The sequence below is a fragment of the Oncorhynchus gorbuscha genome, linkage group LG13 (assembly GCF_021184085.1).
Source record: "Oncorhynchus gorbuscha isolate QuinsamMale2020 ecotype Even-year linkage group LG13, OgorEven_v1.0, whole genome shotgun sequence".
In the NCBI taxonomy this organism is placed as follows: Eukaryota; Metazoa; Chordata; class Actinopteri; order Salmoniformes; family Salmonidae; genus Oncorhynchus; species Oncorhynchus gorbuscha.
The window spans coordinates 32,615,590-32,643,316 of NC_060185.1; the positions used below are offsets into that span (position 1 = coordinate 32,615,590).

Below are 27,727 nucleotides of genomic sequence, written 5' to 3' on the forward strand. Positions count from 1 at the left end.
TGAATGCTGAAGTGCTTGTCTCAGAAACTGACCATTCTTTCCCCTGAGTCACATACAAATGTGTGCACATGAACGTACACAAACACACACACACACACACACACACACACACACACACACACACACACACACACACACACACACACACACACACACACACACACACACACACACACACACACACACACACACACACACACACACACACACACACACACACACACACACACACACACACACCTGTCTTCTTCTTCACGTTCTCCCCACACTTGCTCCAGTTTGACACTGCATGTGTAAAACTGTTTCAGCCGTCAACCCCTAGCTACGTGAACACATGGACCCCCCTCAGTGTCTGGTATACATAAATAACAATACTGCTCCCCTCACATCTGTAAATTGTCAACATCTTTCTAAGAAACCAGAGAGGGTGGGGAACCATGACAATATTCACTTGTGTTGTACTTAATGCCAGCTAAAAGTAGGTAAAACAAATACATAAATCTACAAGCAGTATATTTGTAAATGCATCAGGGGTAACCAGGTTCATACTGTTTACAGTGCTCTATCTACTGCATAGAAAATCTGCATATCAACTGATTTCTCCAGTTTAAGTGTCCTCTACAGGTGCGGAACATAAATCGGCTTATTTAGAATTTATCTCACAAATCAAAATTCTCTATAAGAACAGAGACTCATCAAATTCCTTACCATCTGAGTGAAACAGATGAGCAGCACCAACGTTGACAGTCAAAGGTTCTCACCAAGCAGCTGTTGATAACAGACAGCACTGCCCTACAACACTATCCTATCCACCCATCACAGTATGCTTAGCCAGGCTGGGAGCATTGCACACACTATCTATAAAAGTCAGCCTTGTCACAGTCAGGAGGGCAAGACGGTACATGCCTTCAAGGTAATCAGAGAGGTTTGAGGTCTTAACCAGGTTTAGATAGAACTACTAGGTATTCTGAACCCTGCAAGTGGAGCGTAGGGGATGCCATGCCCCAGGGAGCCAGAAGCAGCCATTTTGGTTCTACTCATCTGTCTGACCTGTTCAATAGAGACTTGACGTCTTAGCAGATATATATACTTTAACAGTAGTGTAGCATCTAGGAGCATATTTCATATAGATTAAGAAGATCCTCCCCCTACTGTACTATTCAGACATCCGTTTTCAGGGTGAGATCTGGGAATGTCCTCTGATCCCAAGTCTGATGCTTGTTTGTCTGTACAGTCCTGTTTCCAACTCCTTCCTATGGGCTTCAATATAGTTTTTTATTTATTCATTCATTCAATTGAAAGACTGATTTACACTACAGTACATTGAGGCCCGACTGATTGTGATTTCTCCACCTACAGTGGGTATAATATGTATTCACCCCCTTGGATTGTGATTTCTCCACCTACAGTGGGTATAATATGTATTCACCCCCTTGGATTGTGCACATTTTGTTGCCGTACAAAGTGGGATTGAAATAGATTTCATTGTGATTTTTGTTGTCATTGATCTACACAAAATATTCCATAATGGCAAAGTTAAATGAAAATTCTACACATTTCTACAAATACAAATGAAACAACAAAAATATGGTCGCTGTATAAGTATTCACCCCCTTTGTTTAGGCTAAATTAGTTTATTAGTAAAATTTGGCCAAACAAATCACATAAGCTACGGACTGGACTCATGGACTCATTCTGTGTGAAATAGGGGTTCACACAATTGTTTAATGACTACCCCTTCAATTTTGGTGTGTGATTTGATTTGAACATCTCTATAAGCACGGTCAAGTTAATAATGATGCTGTGGATGATGTATTAAACCACCCAGAGACACATCAGAGATGCAGCTGTCCTTCTGAACTGAGATGCAGGACAGGAAGGAAACTGCTCAGGAATGTCACCATGAGGACATTGGTCATTTTAAAACAGCTAGAGTTCAATGGCTGTGATTGGAAAAACTGAGGATGCCTCCACAATAATGACCTAAAAGAGAAAACAAGAATATAATTATACAGAATAAAAATATTCCAAATCATGCATCCTGTGTGCAACAAGGCACACAAGTAATACTGCAAAAAAGATGGCAAAGGAACACACTTTTTATTTTGGGCAAATCCAACATCACGGAGTAACTGCCTCCTTATTTTGAAGCATGATGGTGGGTATGCTTGACATTGCAAAAAGACTGGGGAGTTTTGCAGGATAAAAATAAACTGGTTAGAGCTAAGCACAGGAAAAATCCAAGAGGACAACCAGCTTCAGTCTGCTTTCCACCAGACACAGGGGTGAATTCACCTTTCAGCACTACAATAACCTACAACACAAGGCCAAATCTACACTGGAGTTGCTTACCAAGATGACAGTGTCTGTTCATGAGTTGCCAAGTTACATTTTTGACTTAAATCTGCTTGAAAAACAATGGCAAGATTTGACAACTGCTGTCTAACCATAATCCCAAACATCTTGAGAGTTTAAATACATTTGAAAATAATAATTGGTAAGTATAAATATTGCAAAATCCATGTGTGCAAAGCTCTTAGACTTACCCAATTCTCTCAAGTCACTAATCGCTGCCAAAGGTGTTTCTAAATTGTATTGACTCGGGGGGTGAATAATTATATAATAAAAGGTATCTTAGTATTTTATTTTTCATTAATCTGATTATAATTTTTTATCTTCCACTTTGAAATTAGAGCATTTTGTGTAGATCATTAAATTAAATCCATTTGAATCCCACTTTGTAATACAAAATGTGAAGAAATCCAAGGGGGGTGAATACTTCTCATACCCACTGTAGCTCACCTGCCAACCCCCAGGTCCCCATCTGTAACACCCATCTGTTTTCAAGGTAATAGTTGAGTGGGAACGAATTCTGATTATTACACAGAAATGTAATTCAGTTTAATTGAATGTGTCAGCCAATATGTGTCATGCTAACAAGTGTAAAATCAATTGTGAAAGTGCATTAAAATCGAATGTTCTATCTAATTGGAAGTCTGCATGGCATAAAGGAAATGGGAAAGAAATCATTTAGCTAGGTGTAAAAGGCTGGCATCTTGTGACGACTCCTCAGGATAAGCTTGAATGAAGTGATATTATTCGTAAAACACCATGTTTTAAATTAGTAGTCTACATGCAGGATGTAAGAACTATTTATGTGATAGACTTGCCTCCCCCAAAACGTGTGAGTGCGTCATGGAATTAAGTGTTTGAGCTCAGCGACAATCATTGGCTCACCTCTCACTGAGCCCAGAGGTTATTTCCATCGTTACATGTGTGACTGACAGGCCGAGAGTGTGTGGGGTGGGGGGAGGGGGGGAATTCACAAACCGATCCGCTCGGCTTTGACACCAGTTATCTTCAGAGCCAAAATACAACAGCCATCCCAGCCAACAAATGACAACAGCGGCGTTATATAGAGGAAACCTCTAGGAAGTCTTCCTGGGGGAAATCACCACATAAAGAAGCAGAGGGTGTCAGTTTGAGAGGTGGGGGAGGGAGACACAAAGACAAACTCAAGCAATGAGGCACAGCTAAAAAGAACAACATTTTGAACAGCGGGAAGACAGCTTTAATCCATCTCAGCTATACACAATGGGCCGAAGATGCAGCGTTCAGTGGAAACGCGATGGTTATCAGAAGAAAAATGGGGAAGAAGAGCTTTACTGATGTTCTGCTTTAATACAACATGGAAGTCAAGACTGCAGGAGGGTATCAGTGGCACATCTGAGCTCCACCTCTGGAGATTGATGTTTGTCCCAATTGGCACCCTATTCCCTATATAGTACACTACTTTGGACCAAAACCTTATGGGCTCTAGTGCACTGTAAAGCGAATAAGGTAGCATTTGGGATGTGTCCAGAGAGCACTGTGAGCCAGCTACTGAATAATTCTTTTAAAAATGCAGCAACAAAGATGAAGGCTCCAGACCTGTCCCATGGCCCCCACCCCACTGCCTGATCTTTAAATGGGCTGAGACCTGGTTAACCTGCCTGCTGTACAACATGGTTACACTCAGACATATTTATCTGGCTACACTCCAGCCGAGCATTCTAACACATCACATTAAACTGGGCCCTTTATTCAGACGTCAACAGAACAAAGCAGAAAACATTCATTAAAAAACACACCTGACAACTCCTTGACTTTTGGTCACAAACAGGTTTATTTTTATGTAATCAACTGACCAAATCGATGTAAAGAAAAATGCCAATTATTGCTGTCTGAAATATTCTAACTTAAGAGGTACTGAAAAAAAAAAACCATGTATCTACATAAATACAGTACAGTGCATTTCCTGCATTCTGCTTGCTGTGTGTGAGAGTTAGAAAATCACTGCTCTTATCAGGGATGGGTAGGTCCAGGCAAAGTGATGGTGGGAGCGAGTGACAGAGTGCTAGCTACAGTACAGACCCCTCTGCGTATACAAAACACCCATGCAATAACAGCTGACTTAAGACAGACCACACAGCTATGATTTCTGTGGTTAAGACTGTCCCATCCCAGGCACCATTCATCCCTCCCTCCATTTAATCCACAAACCAAAATGTCAGCAGTTTCGGAAGTCACCCCCCACCCATCACCATAACACAGAGAGATATAATCCTGCCCCAGCAGCACTCTCTCAAGATTACTGGTTGGGCCAAGAAGACAAAAACCAAACTTCCAGTACATTCAGCATAGTTAATGTTCAAAGTTCAGTGACTTACAGAGTAACAGAGGTACATGGACACAGCTAAATAAAAAGTATAGAATAGTAACACTTCAGTTACGTCTGAAATGACACCCTATTCCCCATGTAGTGCACTACTTTTGGTCAAAAGAAGTGCACTACATAGGGTGCCATTTGGGATTAAACCTAGGACTGGTTCACAGTCCATCTGGCAGGTTGGGAAGTGCTGCGGCTGCAGATCAGGGGGCGAAGCTTGAACGTAGCTGAGGGGGCAAAGCGAGCGTTCTTATTGGGCGGAAGCCATCTTCCTGATGTTCATGATGAGTCTCTTGCTGTACTCCTTGTGGTCCACAGGTTTCACCTCCATCACCGTGGCCTTGATCCGGGACTCATCCTAAAGGGACACATGGAATAGATGTTACATGATGTCCCCCTCAATGTCCATTCACTACACTAGCTACCTCCCAATTATCTCTCCTTCCTCCCAAAGTGTGAACTAATTCACTTCCCTTCACTGATTTCAAAGTAAATGACTGGTACAAGAAGTGTGGAGGAAATCCTATAGCCCATGCCTCCACCAATCCAATGCTTTAGATTTGTGGGAAGTAGTATATTACTGGGACGCACCCAGTGTGTTCGAGGGGAAGACAAACCAACACAAACCTCGGCCATGTGCAGTAGATCACCTGCTGGGTGTCAACGAACAGTGGCCATTCAACATGTAGAATCATTTGCAAATTAACAGAACAAGACAGCAGAGGTTCTGTGGTCAATAGACTGGACACCCGCTGCTTTTAACTGTTGGTCTACACGGTCTGTTTGGACTTTTACTGAAATGCATGTTATACAAGCTTGTTCAGCACAGGTGACTGACTGGTTCAGCCAGAGAAAGCAGCACTAAGTAGGCAGGCGGCCTGGTACCAGAGAGATTAGCCTACTTCTCTAACACGTTAGAAAATGTGATATTTCAATAGTCTGTATTTAAAATCTGGCATTTAAATGGACGGTGATGCAACCTCTGTGCACTGCGACAGAGACAGTGTTTAAATGTTCTCGCCACCTCCGCATCTGTCTAGAGTAGATAAGGTCATCCACCTGGTACATCACTCTTTAAAGAGGTGGCTACAGTCACCGGCTACGTCCCAAATGACACCCTATTCCCATTTCCCTACATACTGCACTAGTTTTGACCAGAGCCCTATCGAGCCTGGTCAAAAATACATGTTCCTTTCAATTGACTCACTCTTATTAGAGCCTGAGAGAAAACAAGCCCGCTCTTCTTGTCCCCTCAATAAGAGGGAATCCTACCCTTCTAAGCAGGCCTTACAAAACACAGGGCATAAGTGCACACTGTAGCAAAACATTTTCCAACAGAAAGCTAAAATATGTGTTTCATATTGGACTGGTGGTTCAAGTAGTCCCTCCCTGTTTGTCAGTTCTCTTCTGTTTAAGGTGGATAATGAATGCGACCCAGCAGAAGGTTAGATTCGACAGTCATCACCATACTACAGTCACTCTCTTTTTGCAGATCTCTACAGAACAATCCTCAGGCTAGGGTAATAGTTATGCTGCTGATAAAATGATAATTGTACACAGTGAACACAAAAGATCAAAACGCTGCAAACAATTGCTGATCTAGAATTTTCTCAGGGGAGAAATACCCATTTCCTGAGCAGGGTGAGCATTGTTCTTGGCTGTGCTAATGTATGTGCAGGTGGCGGGGCAAGGTGCAGAGCGGGGTGAGGGAGGGTGTCATAGGGTGCGTGACTGAAGGAAATGGGGGTGTTGTAGGAAGAAGAGATGTTGTAGCACTCCTCTCTCTCACATGGGATTAAAAAGGACCATCTGCCCTGTGGTTACGATCTGCCCTGTGGTTACGATCTGCCCTGTGGTTACGATCTGCCCCGTGGTTACGAGCTGCCCTGTGGTTACGAGCTGCCCTGTGGTTACGAGCTGCCCTGTGGTTACGAGCTGCCCTGTGGTTACGAGCTGCCCTGTGGTTACGCTGCACTCACTCCATTAGGTTCAGCTAAAAAGCTATTTATGCAGTCTGGATGTTCATTCACACTCTCCTATCTGCCTCTAACGAGGGCCAGATGGAACGCGTGAGAAGGTATACAGTAACGTTATGGTTCAGTGGATGACCTCAGCCATGTGGGGTTTGACTTCTGCAGACATCTGCAGCCTGTGGTCCACTGAGTACCTCCCGTTTACAATACTAGTTATTACTGTAATATTTTTACAGACCAAAAATGATTGAACCATGGTTTAATTATTCCCTGTTCATTGAATTGAAGTGCTAGTTGCAATGGATATCTTCTCATTTCTACAGTAAGAAACAAGAATGATGTAACCATGGTTGCATTGTGACTGTTCATAGAAGAAGTCCACTCCATGAACTAGACTACAGCAGATACGTCCTCATCTCTAGCAGAGGTCTGTTGGTCGCAGCAGGTGTAGACACTAGCCCGAAGACAGCGGTCCTGACAGGGCTGCGGTGTAGTGTCAGTCCTGTGCTGCCCCCACCTCGGTTTACATGCTGACAGTGTGGCGGGGGGGGGGGGGGGGGGGGAAATCACTGTGGGATATATTTAAGATACTCTTTAAAGAGGTAGGGTTTCAGACGTTTTCAAAAGATGGGTGGGGACTTCCACTGTCCTGACAATAGGGGGAAGCTTGTTTCATAAGCTGCCCAGCATCCCTACAAAGTGCAGACACACCCCACAGATACACAGTGCAGTTGCGATGAGACCTTTCGTTAATAGTACTAAGTGTGCCAGCGTTGCTATGGTAGATAGTGGGAGCAGAAACCTGACTAACCAAATCACACATGAAAAGGGCTTCAGTCTTTTCATCCTGTGTGCAACGGCTCACAGCAGCAGAGACGAAGGGTGGTCTGGAAATGGTCCCTCGTCATTTTCTACCATCTAATGAGTAACTTCCTCTCTCGTCACTCTGCTTTAGTCCCCCAACTCACCCTCACCTCCCTTTTCTTCCCCCAGAGCACACTCCTCTCACACACAGGTCTCTCAGGTACACACACACACACACACACACACTCCTCTCACACACAGGTCTCTCAGGTCACACACACACACACACACACACACACACACACACACACACACACACATACATACATACACACACACACACACACACACACACACACACACACACACACACACACACACACACACACACACACACACACACACACACACATACATACATACATACATACATACATACATACATACATACATACATACATACATACATACATACACACACACACACACACTGCACTGCAGCTCCACAAGCGAGTGTGACAGAGTTTGTCAAGCGATTAGTGTTGGTCACATCTTGCCAGAAGGGCAGGATTTATGTGGGCAAAGCGAGGAGAATCAGACTGCTGCTTGCTATGCAAATCCACAGCACTTCTCTGCTTCTTCTTTCGTAGTACTACTGCACTGGGCTCGGCCTGTCATGGGTTGGAAATGGATGGAAGGCAGACATCTATTTGAGAACTTAACATGGTTTTATGTCCGATGTGCTCTCTTTTCTCCAATGTCCCCCAGACAACCACTTGAGACCCAGACAACCAAGCACTGGAAACAGACTAAACAAGTTACAAGGACTAAACTGTCTGGACCAAGAGAGAAAAGTGAGAGCTTGGGGGAGGGAATAAGAGCACTGTACAAAGTTACAGCTGGGTTACGATCACGTATAGGCTAATCAGTGTTATTTATAAACTAGGCTTCTCTCACCACCTGATTCCTCACACAATTATCACATATATTGTCAGCAGACATGGCTAAGCTGCATCTTTTCCATCAACACAATATCATGTCTCTGGTAGTCTGTCTGTGGTCAGAGCAGCAGGTAGGTAGCTACAAGGTCACCTCTGGAAGTGCTGACAGCGACTTTGTTTTCTCATCTAATTCTGCATTATACAATCTCAAATGACTGATGCAAACTGCTTCTTGAGTAAAGAAATGCATATTATTAGTAGATGGATAGAAAACACTCATGTTTCTAAAACTGTCTGAATCATGTCTGTGAGTATAACAGAACTTATTTAGCAGGCGAAACCCCAGGGACAAACCATTCAGATTTTTGTTGTTGTTGATGTAACTCTTCTCAATGGATTTTCATTGGGACATTCTTGCAGTTCCTACCGCTTCCACTGGAGGTCAACAGTCTTTAGAAATTGGTTGAGGTTATTCCTTTGTGTAATGAAGAGGTACAGCCATCTTGAACGAGGGTCACTTGAAGTGTACTGTTAGATAAGAGGCGAGTGACTAGAAAGCTAGCTACAGTTTGTTTTCTTCCTGTATTGAATACAGATCATCCAGTCTTCAATTTTATCTATTATTTACGTAAAGAAATACCTAAAGTTGTATTACAAAAGTAGTTTGAAATATTTTCGGCAAAGTTTACAGGTAACTTTTGAGATATTTTGTAGTCACGTTGTGTAAGTTGGAACCGGTGTTTATCTGGATCAAACGTGCCAAATAAATTGACATTTTGGATATATATCGACGGAGTTAATCAAACAAAAAGGACCATTTGTGATGTTTATGGGTCATATTGGAGTGCCAACAAAAGAAGCTCGTCAAAGGTAAGGCATGAATTATATTTTTATTTCTGCGTTTTGTGTCGCGCCTGCAGGGTTGAAATATGGTTTCTCTCTTTGTTTATGGAGATACTATCCTCAGATAATAGCATCGTTTGCTTTTGCCGAAAAGCCTTTTTGAAATCTGACATGTTGGCTGGATTCACAACAAGTGTAGCTTTAATTTGCATGTGTGATTTAATGAAAGTTTGATTTTTATAGTAATTTATTTGAAAATGGCCCTCTGCATTTTCCCTGGCTTTTGGCCAGGTGGGACACATATCCCAGAGAGGTTATAACCATATGATGCTATAGTACTCATGTCTAGTAAAGTATTGGTATGAGTTATTAACTGTATTTGTATGAGTCATTAACCATATGCTATATTCCCAGCCCTAATGTCAATATGAGACCCTTACACTGTTCATCCTACATCAGAAAACATGCTCTACAACCTAGCTACTCGACTCAAAGTAAGAAAAACAGATTATTTTTCCTCTCAAGGAAAATTGGCTTGCAGCAGAATGCCCAGGTATGTTTTAAGGAAACATTTGCTTGAGGCAATGGACAGGACATCCTTGAAACAGCAGGCTCCTTCCTGTAAGCTGCCGAGGCTGAGCTGAGTGTGTTCTCACACACACACACGTTGTGACAGACAGTGGTCTCTACTCTTCTGTTGTTAATAGGCCTCCCTGGCAGAGTTCCAACTCTTCCTGCTCTCAGTCCCAAACCAATCAATTATTTTATGCTGTGCCCTCAAAACAAGGTGCCATCTGTGTAGCTTCCAGGAGAGGGTGACCACAACTAATCTGTGTGCACCTTTCACACAGCCCCTGAAAACGAGCTGTCGTGTCAAGAAAACCCACCGTCTGTTCTATTCTGTGGTCTCTATCCACAGACGAAGGGATGGAAGAAGAGGAGAGAAGAGGCAATTCAACCAATAGAAGGAGAAATGCCACAGCCAAATGCTGATATTTGTCAGGCCAATTGGAATAGGAGTGTCACACAGAGCTGAACATAGAAAGAAGCTGTTTACATACTGATTTCAATAAATTGGCATTCTGTCAAACCTCTGAACAAGATGTGTGTCTGGGTTCTTTTTCCTCCCATCCAGATGACTGGAATGGAACCAGACAACCTCTACCTCATTGTTGGAAACACGCTCTGATATGAAGTAATAAATGTCTGTTAGGCTTGGGCAGTATACCCGGGCATTAGGAAAAAGCCACATGATGGTTTTTCAATACTGCCAATAGCATGGATCATTTATTTATTTATTTAATACAGTTGAACATGTGTTGCTACCTTTTAAAGTAAATATCTGCATTCAATTTGTGTAATACGTTAGGAGATGAAGAACACTGCATTCTACATTTCACCTGTTACATTATTACAACACAATGACAAGAGACCGCAGCCTTGTCGTGTAGCACGCGCCAAGTGATCTAGTTACAGAACTCACAACTAAATATCTGCCAGCTAAATATCTTAGAACTATTAAGTTAACTGTCTAAAATGTGCTAAATGCTCTGCAGTTGTGCATTTGGTTTGCTAATTTAGTAGCTAGTTAGCTATCCATCTGTTTAGCTTCTTCCAAAATCAAGCACTCGCTTGGTAACAGCAGAGAATCCACTCCTGGATCAAGAGCCTTGCTAGCTAATATTTGTTTTGTGCGTGCAGCAAACTTACTTGTATAGTTTAAGTCAGACTCTGTACAAAATGTTTGCAATGTGCTCATTAGCATTTAGTTAGCATTTTCTACAGGATTTCACATGTACTTGCTAGAATTGCTAACCTTTGGATTACAGAGTATCAGTGGGGTTTGAAAAGAGTGTCCCTTGTTTTCAGTGTCGGTATTACTGAATATGGTATGGCAATCTGGATACCGTCCAAGCCTGATGTCTGTCATTTTATACATTTAGAGTCAAATCAATATATCGGTTGACTGATTAAAATCAGCTGATATTGGGCTTTTCCCCCTCTATTTTAGATCTATCATATTGGTCTTTATACCACCGATATTGACAAATGATGAACAAAAACATGCTAATCTGAGTACTTCTGTTCACTTAATAATGTTTGTTTTTGGATTGTAAGAAATCACATTCAAATGTATCTTTGAAGAGACATATCACGTCTGAAATTGGAACAGGTATAGCCTACTTTGCCTCCCAAAAAAAAGCATGGTATTGGATCCCAAAATCCCATATCTGTCAGACACTACTTACATTGTAGGTCTCCAGCTTGACTCTGTTACGGAAAACGAACGTGTGGAAGTTGGCCTGCTGAAAGATCTCCTCGAAGGCAGCTTCATTCTGCATGAAAATGAACAAAATGGGATCAATTTAACATGAATGACAATCAGAAACTTGCTCGTTTCCATTAAAAAGCCATTGTTTTAATCAAGATGGCTGGTTCTAAATCAAAGCCGTTTTCCATCTAATTAAAAAATAAAATAATAATAATGTAGCGCAACATTATTTGTTAAAAAAAAAACACTTATTATGATTATTTCAATAGAAGTCCTTGGGTTATAGAGGCTGTGTGAGGGCCTACAGAGACAACACGGCACAGCAACCTGTTTAGGCTTGCAGGGACAGGCTAGATGAGACCGTGCCTGGGGTTCAGCACCTCCCCTAGGCCATTTCCTCAGGCCAGGCTTTGAACCAGACAGAGAAGGAGAAAGACAGGGGGACAGGCGGGCGGGCAGGCGGGGAGACAGACGGGCGGGCAGGCGGGGAGACAGACGGGCGGGCAGGCGGGGAGACAGACGGGCGGGCAGGCGGGGAGACAGACGGGCGGGCAGGCGGGGAGACAGACGGGCGGGCAGGCGGGGAGCAGGCGGGGAGACAGACGGGGAGGCAGACGGGGAGACAGACGGACAGGCAGACGGGCAGACAGACGGGCAGGCGGGGAGACAGACGGGCAGGCGGGGAGACAGACGGGCAGGCGGGGAGACAGACGGGCAGACAGACGGGCAGGCGGGCGGACAGGCAGGCGGGGAGACAGACGGGCAGGCGGGGAGACAGACGGGCAGGCGGGGAGACAGACGGGCAGGCGGGGAGACAGACGGGCAGGCGGGGAGACAGACGGGCAGGCGGGGAGACAGACGGGCAGGCAGGCGGGGAGACAGACGGGCAGGCAGGCGGGGAGACAGACGGGCAGGCAGGCGGGGAGACAGACGGGCAGGCAGGCGGGGAGACAGACGGGCAGGCAGGCGGGGAGACAGACGGGCAGGCAGGCGGGGAGACAGACGGGCAGGCAGGCGGGGAGACAGACGGGCAGGCAGGCGGGGAGACAGACGGGCAGGCAGGCGGGGAGGCAGGCGGGGAGACAGACGGGCAGGCAGGCGGGGAGACAGACGGGCAGGCGGGCAGGCAGGCGGGGAGACAGACGGGCAGGCAGGCGGGGAGACAGACGGGCAGGCAGGCAGGCGGGGAGACAGACGGGCAGGCAGGCAGGCAGGCGGGGAGACAGACGGGCAGACGGGCAGGCAGGCAGGCAGGGGGAGACAGACGGGCAGGCAGGCGGGGAGACAGACGGGCAGGCAGGCGGGCAGACAGACGGGCAGGCAGGCGGGGAGACAGACGGGCAGGCAGGCGGGGAGACAGACGGGCAGGCAGGCAGGCGGGGAGACAGACGGGCAGGCAGGCGGGCAGGCGGGGAGACAGACGGGCAGGCAGGCGGGCAGGCGGGGAGACAGACGGGCAGGCAGGCGGGGAGACAGACGGGCAGGCAGGCAGGCGGGGAGACAGACGGGCAGGCAGGCGGGGAGACAGACGGGCAGGCAGGCAGGCGGGGAGACAGACGGGCAGGCAGGCAGGCGGGGAGACAGACGGGCAGGCAGGCAGGCGGGGAGACAGACGGGCAGGCAGGCAGGCGGGGAGACAGACGGGCAGGCAGGCAGGCGGGGAGACAGACGGGCAGGCAGGCAGGCGGGGAGACAGACGGGCAGGCAGGCAGGCGGGGAGACAGACGGGCAGGCAGGCAGGCGGGGAGACAGACGGGCGGGCAGGCAGGCGGGGAGACAGACGGGCGGGCAGACAGACGGGCAGGGAGGCGGGGAGACAGACGGGCAGGCAGGCAGGCGGGGAGACAGACGGGCAGGCAGGGAGACAGACGGGCAGGCAGGCAGGCGGGGAGACAGACGGGCGGGCAGGCGGGGAGACAGACGGGCGGGCAGGCGGGGAGACAGACGGGCGGGCAGGCGGGGAGACAGACGGGCGGGCAGGCGGGGAGACAGACGGGCGGGCAGGCGGGGAGACAGACGGGCGGGCGGGGAGACAGACGGGCGGGCAGGCGGGGAGACAGACGGGCGGGCAGGCGGGGAGACAGACGGGCGGGCAGGCGGGGAGACGGACAGGCGGGGAGGCAGACGGGCGGGCAGGCGGGGAGGCAGACGGACAGGCGGGGAGGCAGACGGACAGGCAGACGGACAGGCGGGGAGGCAGACGGACAGGCGGGGAGGCAGACGGACAGGCGGGGAGGCAGACGGACAGGCGGGGAGGCAGACGGACAGGCGGGGAGGCAGACGGACAGGCAGTCGGACAGGCGGGGAGGCAGTCGGACAGGCGGGGAGGCAGACGGACAGGCGGGGAGGCAGACGGACAGGCGGGGAGGCAGACGGACAGGCAGGGGACAGGCGGGCAGAGAGTGTGACAGGTGGGCAGACAGACAGGCAGACAGACGGGAAGAGAGGGAGACAGGCAGGCAGGCTCACCGAGTCCTTGAGCTGCCCTAGGTAAGCAGCGTTCTGTCCCAAAATGGCTTCAGCACTCTCCTGAAAGCAGGTCACCCACTGGTTGTCCCCGTAGTCTGCTATGTTGGCCTGCAGGACAGAAGGAGGAACAGAGAGACAGATTCATGTTAGGAGTGAGTACTTTGGAAAGTCAAAGGTCATCTGGGCTTTAATGATCATGGGTTGCAACATAAATAGCACCCTATTATCTTCATAGAGCACCACTTTTGACAGGAGTGCAATGGGCCCTGGGCACATTGCAGGAGTGCAATGGGCACATGGGGAATAGGGTTCCATTTGGAATGCATTCAGTCTATTAAAAATGTAGGCTTCTCAGGGATTTGATACTTTGGTTTATTATTGTTAATGATGTCACGTTGATGCTGAATATTCAATGTATTGTCGATTGCACAAGTTTATACTCCTGGGAAATCATTATTCTAGAACTCTCCATTGGGCACAAGCAGAACCAAGGTGTACGTGTGATGAGAGCTGCGCGCAGTGGTAGCATATTCCCAGCTTATGTTCCAGTTCTGTGAAGAGAAGCAATATGCTGACTGACGAGAGGTGCAAAACAATAGAAAAGCAGCTTATTTTAGATGTCTGGCTGCAAGAGCTCATTTGCTGACTAATTGAGGTAGTATTTTAATGCTGCTATTTTTAACAAGCAGAGAAAAAAATGCCTCAACATTGATGGGGGGGAAATAGAGCAATTAACTCAACATAATCCTGATTTCCAACAAAACAAAACATGAATCTGAAATAGCCGGCCACTATTTAACACCTGCAGCAGCGAGAACAAAATGGCCTTAAATAATCTTCAAACATGAGTGTAAAGAGATCCGACGGGGAGAGTTGAGGACCGTCAGAGAAGTAGAACGACAGGGGAAGACTGGCTGGAGTCCTGGGAGAAGAGGGGAAAACTGTGCCCAGAAGGAAGGAGAGAGTGAAAGAAAGTAAGGGGTGTGAAGACAAGCGAGAAGAGTGAAAGGAGGGAGGAAGACAGAAAGCGAAAGTGTGCATGCCAGAGAAAAAGCACAAGAGGCAGTGTAATGAGAGGCAGTATACAAGTCCCCCAGAGGAAGACACACACGGCCACAGCAGACACAGCCCCACCAAGGGTCCTGTGAGGAGGAGAATGAATAGAGGCCTAGGGGAAAGGGTCAGGAGCGGGCAGTCACAGTGAGGGTGAATAGGGTGGCAGAGTGGGACACAGCGTGTGTGTGGGTCCTCTGACTGCGTTCTGAATCCATCCAGAAAGACAGAGGGTTTAGACAGAGCTGAGCCACTCACAGAGAGGATGAGTCGGTACTTGAAGTTAGGGAACTCTTTGTCACACTTCTCACAGCGGAACATGCCATTCTGCTGGTCCACCACCTTCTTATTGCAGTCCTGACTAGGGCACGCCTGGTACAGACAGTTCTCCTTACGGATGTACACTATGGTGGCGATGCAGCTGAAGTAGTCTGCCTGGAGAGAGAGAGACACAGCCAACATTACTGAGTATACTTCTTAGTCCTTTTAAAAAGTGTACACTTCACATGTTTTGTGGAAGATCATACTGCTATACCTGCAGCTGAAGGAGTCCGCCCACCCGGACGGACACAACCACACGAGAATCATTCAGCCAATCCTTTTCAAATGTAGATGTTTTGTGGCAGGCCATATTGTAATGTGCAGGTTTGGTCTATGATTTCTACATAAGGTTCATGACATTACACGGCACAGAACTAACAACTAATAAGCATTAAAGAACATCTACTACAATATTCAAACTCTATTAAAAGAGAAACATTACTGCAGCGGGATGCAAAAAGAACAATCCAACCGCAGTCTGCATAGCATAGCTCCAAAACACACAACTGCAAAGGCAGGCTGCCTCATCTTTTTGTTATAGGGCATATGCAAAGTTTATAACCCCAATATACATAAACAGCCTTTCAGAATATTTCCTAGCCTGTCGGAGTGCAGCAAGCACCTGCTGAGAATTTCCCAGGGCTGAGAACTGAAATATATAAATGGAGACGGACAGAAAGGGCTGTGGGAGGGAGCAACATAATGACGCGACTCAGTGTCAACAACAGGGTTGCCTCTCGTTCTGTCAACACGTTGTAGAGCTCCCTTTCTATACCCCCACCCACCACTTCATACGCCTTTCTGCCACAGACAGGTGGAATCTCTCTCCCCCTCTACTGCTCGTCACCATGTGACAATGAGGTGACAGAGACCAAGTGAGGTGAGAACAGGGTCACGTTGAAGGGGAGAGAGGAGCAGACACCTCCACGTCTTAACACCGTCTACATCCCAAACAGCGCCCTACTCCCTATGTAGTACACTCATTTCAACCAGGGCCTATAGGCAACACCACACAGTAATACCTCATTATGGAAACGCACACAGGAAAACCTCTGAGGCCAAGCATCTTCATAAGTCAGTCATTAGGATTCACCCAGAGGACAAAACAGGGTGTGCTCTTTTAAAAACCTATAACACTCCCTTATACAATAATGACCTACAGTAGGATTACAACAGGGGATTGTAATAGCCTGGACGTCCTGATTCATATTCATGGAGGGGAACCTTGCCTGGCGTACAGAAAGGAAAGCAGGGGACAGGAAACAGGACATTTCTGCCTGGTGCACTTCATTGAGAATTCCACATGCAAGAGGTTCTTTCTTTCTCTCTATAGTTCACAATCTAGATGGAGGCCCCAGGCAAAGTCTTAACCTCCATTTTTCAAAGGAAATAAATAGGAAAAACTGAAAGGGAACGTTTCTGCCACATTGGTCGTAATTGATTTCTCTCTCCCCATAGGCTGACTGCTGGCCACTGTCAATATGCCTAAGGAATTCAGCCACAATTAATTTGCACAGAGGGACAATTTATATTTTATGTCACTTCAGACCACAAAAACACTTGGGGAATAATCAATGACAGTGGACAAATGAGAAAAATCTCTCCCTTTTCAAAGCATTGAATCTACCTTTAAAACACCTCATATTTTCCTTCCCACACCGCAGCTTCCCCAAAGAGCACTAATTAACCAAGTTATCCGCAATTACCATGTCACTCACCACAGGGAGAGAGAAGAGACTACTGAAGACATTTTTCTCCTGTCTCTGTCACAAGGCTTTACAAACGCAGGCAGTGTCAAGCCACCGGGAAGGAGCGGAATGTGGACGGGGTTAGCCATTCGCTGTCGACAGGGCAAGTCGGTGTTGTGGAAATTGGGGGTTTTGACAGAGACTGTGTGACAGGGACAATTAATTGCCGCTGACTTGCGGAGGGCTTTGAGAGGGCCGACCTTGTGACCTCGTGTCTCAGAGTCTCTACGGGCTGAGCAGGAACAGTACGAGTAGGACAGACTGAGCTCGAGTCAGCTTCTCTGTCAACCCCAGCCTTCATCACACACAGACACTACAGGCTGAACTAGAGCCTTGGGTCACACCTCTCCCCTCACACCACAGCCTAATGCCAGGAGAAAGCTCCTTAACCCAACAGGGGGCTAATGGATAGTGTGGAGGACTCTGGTGAAGGGCAAAGGAACTAGTGAATCAGCAATGCTCATACTGGATAGCCTATATAGTGCCAACTGCCTACTCTACAATGAGATAGTGACAACGTTTACGTGCACTTTATTATGCTCGTTTAAAAAACATTGGCGAAAGGCCAAACTGGAAGTTAGCATAAGGTGATTTAAACACCTGGTTTTCTGAGCAATCTTTCAAATTATTTGGTCATGTAAACAGCTTAATCAGTGTTCCAGTGGTGGTTAGAGCGTTGGGCCAGTAACCGAAAGGTTGCTAGTTCGAATCCCCGAACTGACAAGGTAAAACATCTGTTGTTCTGCCCCTGAACAAGGCAGTTAACCCACTGCTCCTTGGCAGTCATTGTAAATAAGAATTTGTTCTTAACTATACTTGACTGGTTAAATAAAGGTTAAACAATAGGTCTGCGTATGTGTCAGCACCGGTAGCCTCCCTCTTATGAGCCAGAGAAGTGAGTTCAGAAAAACTCAAAGTAAACATCTTAAAAAAAGTTCACACATCTAAATGTATATGCCGAAACCAGAACAAAAAAGGATTTGCCAAAATAACATGGTGGTAGAACGTCTCTTTTGATTGGCGATTTTCTGAATTATCTATCAGGTAGCCTGATTTCAGATGTGTCCATGTTTCTGAATTATCTATCAGGTAGCCTGATTTCAGATGTGTCCATGTTTCTGAATTATCTATCAGGTAGCCTGATTTCAGATGTGTCCATGTTTCTGAATTATCTATCAGGTAGCCTGATTTCAGATGTGTCCATGTTTCTGAATTATCTATCAGGTAGCCTGATTTCAGATGTGTCCATGTTTCTGAATTATCTATCTATCAGGTAGCCTGATTTCAGATGTGTCCATGTTTCTGAATTATCTATCGATCAGGTAGCCTGATTTCAGATGTGTCCATGTTTCTGAATTATCTATCAGGTAGCCTGATTTCAGATGTGTCCATGTGATTTTAGGGAAATCGTTTTTTCCCCTTCCAAAGCATGTAAATGTTTTAAACTATTATATTAATCCACAAAAATGTCATTAATGTGTGCATGTAACCTACAAGGTCTACAATGTGAGGGGAGTGTCAAGTAACTGGTTAGCCTATATAGTGTCCATACACTACAATGTGAGGAGTGTCAGGATTCAAGAAAGTACATTAAGAGTGCTATACTGAGGCTTGGTGACACCAGGCCCTGGAGAACTGCAGAGTAGATGAGAGAGCAGCTGAACCAGGACTAGAGCCCAGCCAGCCACTGAGCCAATCACCACAGCAATGCCCCAGCATCCTCCATACACACAAACAGGTAGGGGTTTAGCCACAAATAGGTTTCCAGTCAAGTGTTGCTCTTCTATTATTTATCTAGGCCTATATATTTGGAACATGCCCCATTTCCCCCTCCTTTTGCTACGGTAGGACATTTTCTCACATGCTCTTTGACCCAAGCCTGTCTATACCCCAAAATCCTCTACCCATTCTCCAACACCTCACTCCTTCACATGACCTGAGTCCACCTGTGTCTGTTAGTCAAGCCTGAGCTTTTCTACTATTGTCCCCATCTCCTAGTATAATGGCACCGGAGGGGATGGCTGCTATTTTGTTAGTTTTTTTTCGCATTGTTCACAACTAATTTTGTACATAATGTTGCTGCTACTGTCTCTAATGAACAAAAAGAGCTTCTGGACATCAGAACAGCGATTACTCACCTCGAACTAGACAACTTTTTTTTAATGAGTCCGACATGAAGGATGCTTTGTCGAGACAAGGCCCAAATCCCCGCCATCAGCATGAAGACTGAGAAAAGGGGAGAGGAGGGCAGGGTCTTTGTCCCCATGTGCAGCTGCAAATCGTAATCTGGCTTTTTTATGGCTGTTTTGGAGCAGTGGCCTCTTCCTTTCTGAGCGGCCTTTCAGGTTATGTCAATATAGGACTCGTTTTACTGTGGATATAGATACTTTTGTACCCGTTTCCTCCAGCATATTCACAGGGTCCTTTGCTGTTGTTCTGGGATTGATTTGCACTTTTCACACCAAAGTACGTTCATCTCCAGGAGACAGAACGTGTCTCCTTCCTGAGCAGTAGGACGGCTGCGTGGTCTCATGGTGATTATACTTGCGTCCTATTGTTTGTACAGATGAACGCGGAACCTTCAGGCGTTTGGAAATTGCTCCCAAGGATGAACCAGACTTGGATGGAGGTCAATTTCTTTTCTGAGAGGCACTGAGTTTGAAGGTAGGCCTTGAAATACATCCACAAGTACACCTCCAATTGACTCAAATTATGTCAGCCTATCAGAAGCTTCTAAAGCCATTACATCATTTTCTGGCATTTTCCAAGCTGTTTAAAAGGCACTTAGTGTATGTAAACTTCTGACCCATTGGAATTGTGATACAGTGAATTATAAGTGAAATAATCTGTCTGTAAACAATTGTTAAAAATTACTTGTGCCATCCAAAGTAGAGGTCCTCACTGACTTGCCAAAACTATAGTCTCTGAACTGGATACACTTATCTCCCTCACTAGCTTTAAGCACCAGCTGTCAGAACAGCTCACAGATTACTGCATCTGTACATAGTCCATCTATAATTTAGCCCAAACAACTACCTCTTCCCTTACCATATTTATTTAGCTTGTTTGCACCCCATTATTTATATTTCTACTTTGCACATTCTTTCACTGCAAATCTACCATTCCAGTGTTCTACTTCACCACCAGTCTTTTTTTGCCTTTACCTCCCTTATCTCACTTCATTTGCTCACATTGTATATAGACTTATTTTTCTACTGTATTATTGACTGTTTGTTTTACTCCATGTGTTCTTGTATGTGTCGAACTGCTTTGCTTTATCTTGGTCAGGTCGCAATTGTAAATGAGAACTTGTTCTCAACTTGTCTACCTTGGTTAAATAAAGGTGAAATAAATTAGTTTGTTAAGAAATTTGTGGAGTGGTTTAAAAACTATTTTTAATGACTCCAACATAAGTGTATGTTCCAACTTCCAACTTCAACTCAACATGTACAAATGACCTAGACTAACCTGTACCTCCACACATTGACTCGGTACCCCCTGTATATAGCCTTGTTACTGTTATTATTATTTATTTTTAAATCAACTTTTGTTTATTTAGTAAATACTCTTAACTATTTCTTGAATGGCATTGTTGGTTAAGGGCTTGTAAGTAAGCATTTCACAGTAAGGTCTACACTGTTGGTTAAGGGCTTGTAAGTAAGCATTTCACTGTAAGGTCTACACTGTTGGTTAAGGGCTTGTAAGTAAGCATTTCACAGTAAGGTCTACACTGTTGGTTAAGGGCTTGTAAATAAGCATTTCACAGTAAGGTCTACACTGTTGGTTAAGGGCTTGTAAGTAAGCATTTCACTGTAAGGTCTACACTGTTGGTTAAGGGCTTGTAAGTAAGCATTTCACAGTAAGGTCTACACTGTTGATTAAGGGCTTGTAAGTAAGCATTTCACAGTAAGGTCTACACCATGGGTGTCAAACTCTGGCCCGTGGGCCAAATTTGGTCCGCTGGGTAATTATATTTGGCCCGCGAGACAATACCAAATTACTACTAGAGCTGGCCCGCCGGTATTATACAGCGCATTCACCACTAATACTACAAATCCCATAATGCTCTGCTGTTTTCGCGCGCCAATCAGGACAGGACCCAGAAACGCTCTCTCCTCTGACAGTAGTCATAGCAACATAGAGGCTACAACTGTCAGCGAGCTAACCCTTCCCAAAAATGGAGAAAAGAAAGGCAGAAAACAGGAGCTTTCTGGACAAGTGGGAGGCAGAATATCTGTTTACATATGTAAAAGACAAACCTGTTTGTCTTGTTTGTGGAGTCAATGTGGCTGTAAGTAAGGAGTACAACATTAGACGACACTATGAAACGAAACACCATGACAAATACAAGGACCTGGACATGACTCAAAGGAGCCAGAAAGTAGAGGAGATGAAAAGAAGTTTGGTTTCACAACAGAATATGTTTAAAAAAGCCACATCACAAAGCGAGGCTGCTGTAAAGGATAGTTATATAGTGGCAGCAGAGATCGCAAAATCAGCCCGGCCCTTTAATGAGGGAGAGTTCATGAAAAAGTGCATGATGAAGGTTTGTGACCTCGTATGCCCAGAGAAAAAACAAGCATTTTCAAACGTGAGCCTGAGCAGGAACACAGTAGCTGATCGCACATGTGATCTTGCCACCAATCTGTATGACCAGCTGATGGAAAAGGGAAAAGATTTTGTTGCGTTCTCCCTCGCTGTGGATGAGAGCTGCGACGCATCTGATACTGCTCAGCTGTCAGTCTTCATCCGTGGAGTGGACTCAAATCTGTGTGTTACGGAGGAGCTATTAGGATTCAAATCAATGCATGGCACAACCACAGGAAAGGAAATCTTTGAGGTTTCCAAATGTGTAACTGAAATAAAGCTGCCGTGGGATAAACTCGTTGGATTAACGACAGATGGTGCGCCAGCGATGTGCGGTAAAAAGAGTGGACTTGTGGGCATGGTTCGGGAGAAGATGCGGGAAGAGAACTGTGCAGGTGAGCTAACTGTTTACCACTGCATCATACATCAGGAAGCACTGTGTGCCAAAGCCCTAAAGATGGAACATGTTATGACCACAGTAACACAGGTAGTTAACTTTATAAGAGCCAAAGGTCTAAATCACCGCCAGTTTAAATCTTTTCTGGAGGAGTGTGGTTCGGAATACGCAGACGTGCCGTATCACACAGAGGTGAGATGGCTAAGCAGAGGAAAAGTACTGAACAGATGTTTCGAGCTGTGTGAGGAAATATGTCAATTCCTGGAAACCAAAGGGAAGGATACAGCAGAGCTCCGGGAGCAAAAGTTCCTGTGTGAGCTGGCCTTTCTCTGTGACATCTCGAGCCATCTCGATGCGCTGAACCTGCAGCTTCAGGGGCGGGGGCGCATCATCACAGACATGTACGCTGCAGTGAGGGCCTTCAAAACTAAACTGTGCCTGTGGGAGAATCAGATGCTGCAAGGAAACCCTTGCCATTTTCCCTGCTGCCAATCCATAAAAGCGCAGATGTCTACCGCCGTGTTCCCATGCGCAGTTTGCTGAAAAACTCAAGTGTTCTCGCCGCTGAGTTTAGCCGGCGATTTGCCGACTTCGATGCCCAGAAATGCAAGTTTGAACTGCTTAGTAATCCCTTCGCAGTTGATGTGGAAAATGCACCAACCAACATCCAAATGGAGCTGATTGAACTCCAGTGCAACGACACGCTGAAGTCAAAGTATGATGCTGTGGGCGCCGCACAGTTTCCACGGCTCATCCCTGACACAATGCCTCAGCTCTGCACCCAAGTTGCTCAGATGCTCTCCATGTTCGGCAGCACTTATCTATGCGAGCAACTTTTCTCCTCGATGAAGATGACCAAAACAACTCACAGGAGACGTCTGACTGATGAACATCTTCGCTCGATACTGAGGATTTCTTCAGCTCAGAGCTTGAGCCCAGACATTGATGAACTAGCATCCAAGAAGAGATGCCAGGTATCTGGCTTGGGCACATCAGATTAGACCAGTGTGCAATAATTAACGTTTTCTTTATGCACTTTTTCTTGCTACAAGGCATGGGCTTGAATGGTTGATTGATTTATTATCATTTTATTTGTAAAATTATTAGCCAGTGGAAAAAGTTTATTTTGGTATTTAAATCAGAAGGCTGCAAATAGAAAAGAGGCATACAATTTTTATTTACATTTTATTTATTTAATAAATGAATGCCATTGATGTGTTTTTTCATTTGAAATTCTATTTTGCATGTCTCCACTATTAAATTATATATTGTATGGTAATAAGCGATGCTTGTTCCATATTCAATGTTAAAGCAAAACTTGTTTGGGTCCATATTAAAAGGTTAATTTGTTCAATGTTGGCCCGTGACTTTGTTCAGGTTTTACATTTTGGCCCACTGGGTATTTGAGTTTGACACCCCTGGTCTACACTGTTGGTTAAGGGCTTGTAAGTAAGCATTTCACAGTAAGGTCTACACTGTTGGTTAAGGGCTTGTAAGTAAGCATTTCACAGTAAGGTCTACATTGTTGGTTAAGGGCTTGTAAGTAAGCATTTCACAGTAAGGTCTACACCGTTGGTTAAGGGCTTGTAAGTAAGCATTTCACAGTAAGGTCTACACCGTTGGTTAAGGGCTTGTAAGTAAGCATTTCACAGTAAGGTCTACACTGTTGGTTAAGGGCTTGTAAGTAAGCATTTCACAGTAAGGTCTACACTGTTGGTTAAGGGCTTGTAAGTAAGCATTTCACAGTAAGGTCTACACTGTTGGTTAAGGGCTTGTAAGTAAGCATTTCACAGTAAGGTCTACACTGTTGGTTAAGGGCTTGTAAGTAAGCATTTCACAGTAAGGTCTACACTGTTGGTTAAGAGCTTGTAAGTAAGCATTTCACAGTAAGGTCTACACTGTTGGTTAAGGGCTTGTAAGTAAGCATTTCACAGTAAGGTCTACACTGTTGGTTAAGGGCTTGTAAGTAAGCATTTCACAGTAAGGTCTACACTGTTGGTTAAGGGCTTGTAAGTAAGCATTTCACAGTAAGGTCTACACTGTTGGTTAAGGGCTTGTAAGTAAGCATTTCACAGTAAGGTCTACACTGTTGGTTAAGGGCTTGTAAGTAAGCATTTCACAGTAAGGTCTACACTGTTGGTTAAGGGCTTGTAAGTAAGCATTTCACAGTAAGGTCTACACTGTTGGTTAAGGGCTTGTAAGTAAGCATTTCACAGTAAGGTCTACACTGTTGGTTAAGGGCTTGTAAGTAAGCATTTCACAGTAAGGTCTACACTGTTGGTTAAGGGCTTGTAAGTAAGCATTTCACAGTAAGGTCTACACCTGCTGTATTAGGCGCATGTGACAAATACAATTTGATTTGGATTCTCCATCTCTCCCAGTCAATCCTGAGCTTTTGTACCACCCCCCCCCCTCCCTGTCGATCCCCCCCTCTCTCCCAGTGCCCTTCTAACCAGAGAACTCCTCACACAAAGTCAGTCAAATAAACCTAATTAAAATCCTCTCATCCCTTATCCCAAAACGGAGGTTAATAACCAAGGCCCAAGATTAAATAATATAGTTTTATATTACAAATATTAAACATATCAGTTTTCATAACCTTAGATGAATTATACACCTTTCCACCCTTCTCATAAAATGAAAATAAGAAGCTGAAATTTCAAGCACATATTTTACTGGACTCATATGAGAGCAATCACTTCATTATCAAGATTAATGAATGGAGCCACTCTTATCTTCACAATCAATATGGGAGATAAATGTGACGTCACAAAGCACATACCTAGGTAGGGAGAGGGCAGCAGAGGACACCTATGTTGGTGAATAACGAGAGGGAGATCATCAGAATATTGTAGTGTGCATCCCAAATGGCACCCTATTCCCTATATAATGCACTACTTTTGATCAGGTCCCATAGGGAATAGCGTGCCATTGGGCCCTGGCCAAAAGTAGTGCACTATGTAAGGAATAGGGTCACATTTTGGACAGAAACAATATAGCATTCTGCTTTAAAAATAAGCTTGCGATCCAGTAGCACAGTCCTTTAATGAATCGCTCTGATTAAAGACTTATCATGACTGCTAACCAAGAAAAGAGAATCCTTGGAAAGACAGGATGAAGTGACAAGGTTCCAGTGTTTCATGGTGACTGAGATAGAGATGCTGCTGTGTGTTGGATCCACAATGCAGGTTGGTCTAGTTCCCACCTTCAAAGAAGGTATCGCTTGTAATCGATATTGTCTTTCAGTTTTCAGTCTTTCAGTTTGTCCTTGAATATTCTTGCTTTGAATCAAGTCAAGAAAAAAAGACATTTTAGACTGATTTACATGTTTGTCTACAACAAAGTATGTTAGTGTGAGCGTGTGCTGGTGTGTGCGTGCGCAAAAAACCTTGTCTCCGTGTCCAAGGTGCTCCGTCTTGATGTCAGCCAGGGTCTTCCAGTTGGTGTTCCCTCCTCCTCCTCCACCTGTCCTCGCCTCCGTCAGAGACTCGCCAGCCATAGAGTGGCCCTCCTTGTCATACCTGGATGGACACAGTTAAAACACACACACCTTTAGTCAACATGTCACTGCAGAAACAACCCCATCAATCTCAATAGAAAAGTGTAATACATAGAGGTGCCTCATAGGCCACCGTCTTGTAGCCTCGTAGGCCACCGTCTTGTAGCCTCGTAGGCCACCGTCTTGTAGCCTCGTAGGCCACCGTCTTGTAGCCTCGTAGACCACCGTCTCGTAGCCTAGTGCCTCGTAGACCAGTCTCGTAGCCTAGTGCCTCGTAGACCAGTCTCGTAGCCTAGTGCCTCGTAGACCACAGTCTCGTAGCCTAGTGCCTCGTAGACCCCCGTCTCGTAGCCTAGTGCCTCGTAGACCCCCGTCTCGTAGCCTAGTGCCTCGTAGACCCCCGTCTCGTAGCCTAGTGCCTCGTAGACCACCGTCTTGTAGCCTAGTGCCTAGTAGACCACCGTCTTGTAGCCTAGTGAATTGTCTGTTGTCTAGTACTATTTTAACAAAACACATCCTGGCCAACATAGCCATGCCTGTTTGACAAAGCTGAGCTAGGTTGCATCCTAAAAAGGGCACCCTATTCCCTATATAGTGCACTAAATAAGGAATATGGTGCCATTTGGGACGCAAAAATAGTCCGTGCTGAGGGCAAACCATGCTGAGTGGCAGAGAGAGTGGCTGTGAAATGAATCAACAGCAGTGATGGGGGAATCAGAAACCAATTTTCACTCAGCGTTACCTCCAGGTGATTCACACAATACAAGGGAGAAGGAGAGAGAAGAGAGGGATGGAGAATAGGGGGAGGAGAGCAGGGGAAAGGGAAAAAATAAAGAAACACTCAGGTTGGAATTGTGCAAGAGATCAATAGAGCTGAGTAATCTATTGCTAGGAGGTATTGTGTAGCGCTGTGGGGGGTGAGGGGACAGGGGCTGTAAATACAGTGAGCGGGACTTGCACTTGGAAGCATGACTAATTGAAAATATCCCCATTAATGGCCTGCAAAGCATGTGGCCCGGCCACTATGGCCTCTGCCAATTTCCTCTCCCACCCAACCACCAAAAAATGTGTGCAATTCTTTCCTGTGGCACCTATTCCCTCATCTCTGTACTACCATTCCTGCTTTGTTATAATTCTACTGGTGTTCGTACTGATAGGGGGCCTGACACCTGGCTGTTGATGCATTAAAAACAACATCAACCTAGTTCTGAAATCCACCTGAAAATACTTGTTTCTGATTAACAACAACTCCTTTCATGAAGCTGCTGGTGTTTCACCAAGAGAAATAGGCTTTAACAGAATGAAAGGAATTAAACATTTATGGCGTTTTCTAATCCAAACTCCTGGTAGGTAAGCTGATGATCATTAACGTATATCTGATTGATTTCAAGATGTTATTTTTGACAGAGTAACAAATAATGAACAAAATGCTAAGCAAGGTACCCAGGAGACTATGTAACGCAGACTGTAAAGGAAGACAAACAGAAGATTGTTCTGTAGGAAACCGCTACAACAGGCAGGGTATATATAGTAAGTCAGTGGGTTTGATGGAAACTAAAATCAGGACAAATTGGAGCTGACAGAAGATGTACAACAGTGGACCGACAGGCAGGCAGGGAGATGCGCAGAGAGTGGATGAAGTGAGACTAACCAACGAAGAGAGACGACAACAAGAAGAAGAAAAGATTCATGTGCATAGCATGGCACCCCGTCACAACGAGCCATACGGCCAAGGACAGGACAGCAGGGAGACATGACATAGAGCATGTGACAGAGGGAAGGAGAAGCTATGAATGACAGGAACCCTTCTGGAAGCACGGTTCCTTCCCTGTCTCCAGCTATGGCTCTCATGACGTGTCTCTGACTGGCGGAAAACATACAGCAGGTATGATTAGTTATCCATGAGGTCTGCTCAAGCATTCACTCTCCGTAGTTGTGAAGTTGAATGACGCAGTACATGGAGGTAATTACCAATGGGAACAGGGTTGTAAATATGACCATGTATTCTATTCCAACATAACAAATGGTCTGAATCACAAGACTGTTTTTCATTTCACAAAAAGGAGAGATTAAGCTTTCACCAGGAGGGAACTAAGCTGCAGTGGTGCAAAA

General features: G+C 45.5%; 1 protein-coding gene across 3 annotated transcripts in view; it reads right to left on the reverse strand.

Annotated features, from left to right (window-relative positions):
* Positions 1–4,141: 4,141 nt before the first annotated feature.
* LOC123992728 (replication protein A 70 kDa DNA-binding subunit-like) overlaps positions 4,142–27,727 on the reverse strand; it is a 42,122-nt gene continuing 18,536 nt past the window's right edge. For 2 of the 3 annotated variants that reach the window (XM_046294188.1, XM_046294187.1), the window contains 5 exons: positions 25,505–25,637; positions 15,322–15,498; positions 14,011–14,118; positions 11,519–11,605; positions 4,142–5,066 (listed from right to left, as the gene is read on the reverse strand). In XM_046294188.1, the coding sequence (XP_046150144.1) occupies positions 4,959–5,066; positions 11,519–11,605; positions 14,011–14,118; positions 15,322–15,498; positions 25,505–25,637 (613 nt within the window). In that variant the 3' untranslated portion in view covers positions 4,142–4,958. The remainder of the gene's footprint in view (positions 5,067–11,518; positions 11,606–14,010; positions 14,119–15,321; positions 15,499–25,504; positions 25,638–27,727) is intronic. The other variant, XM_046294189.1, reaches the window with a different exon arrangement.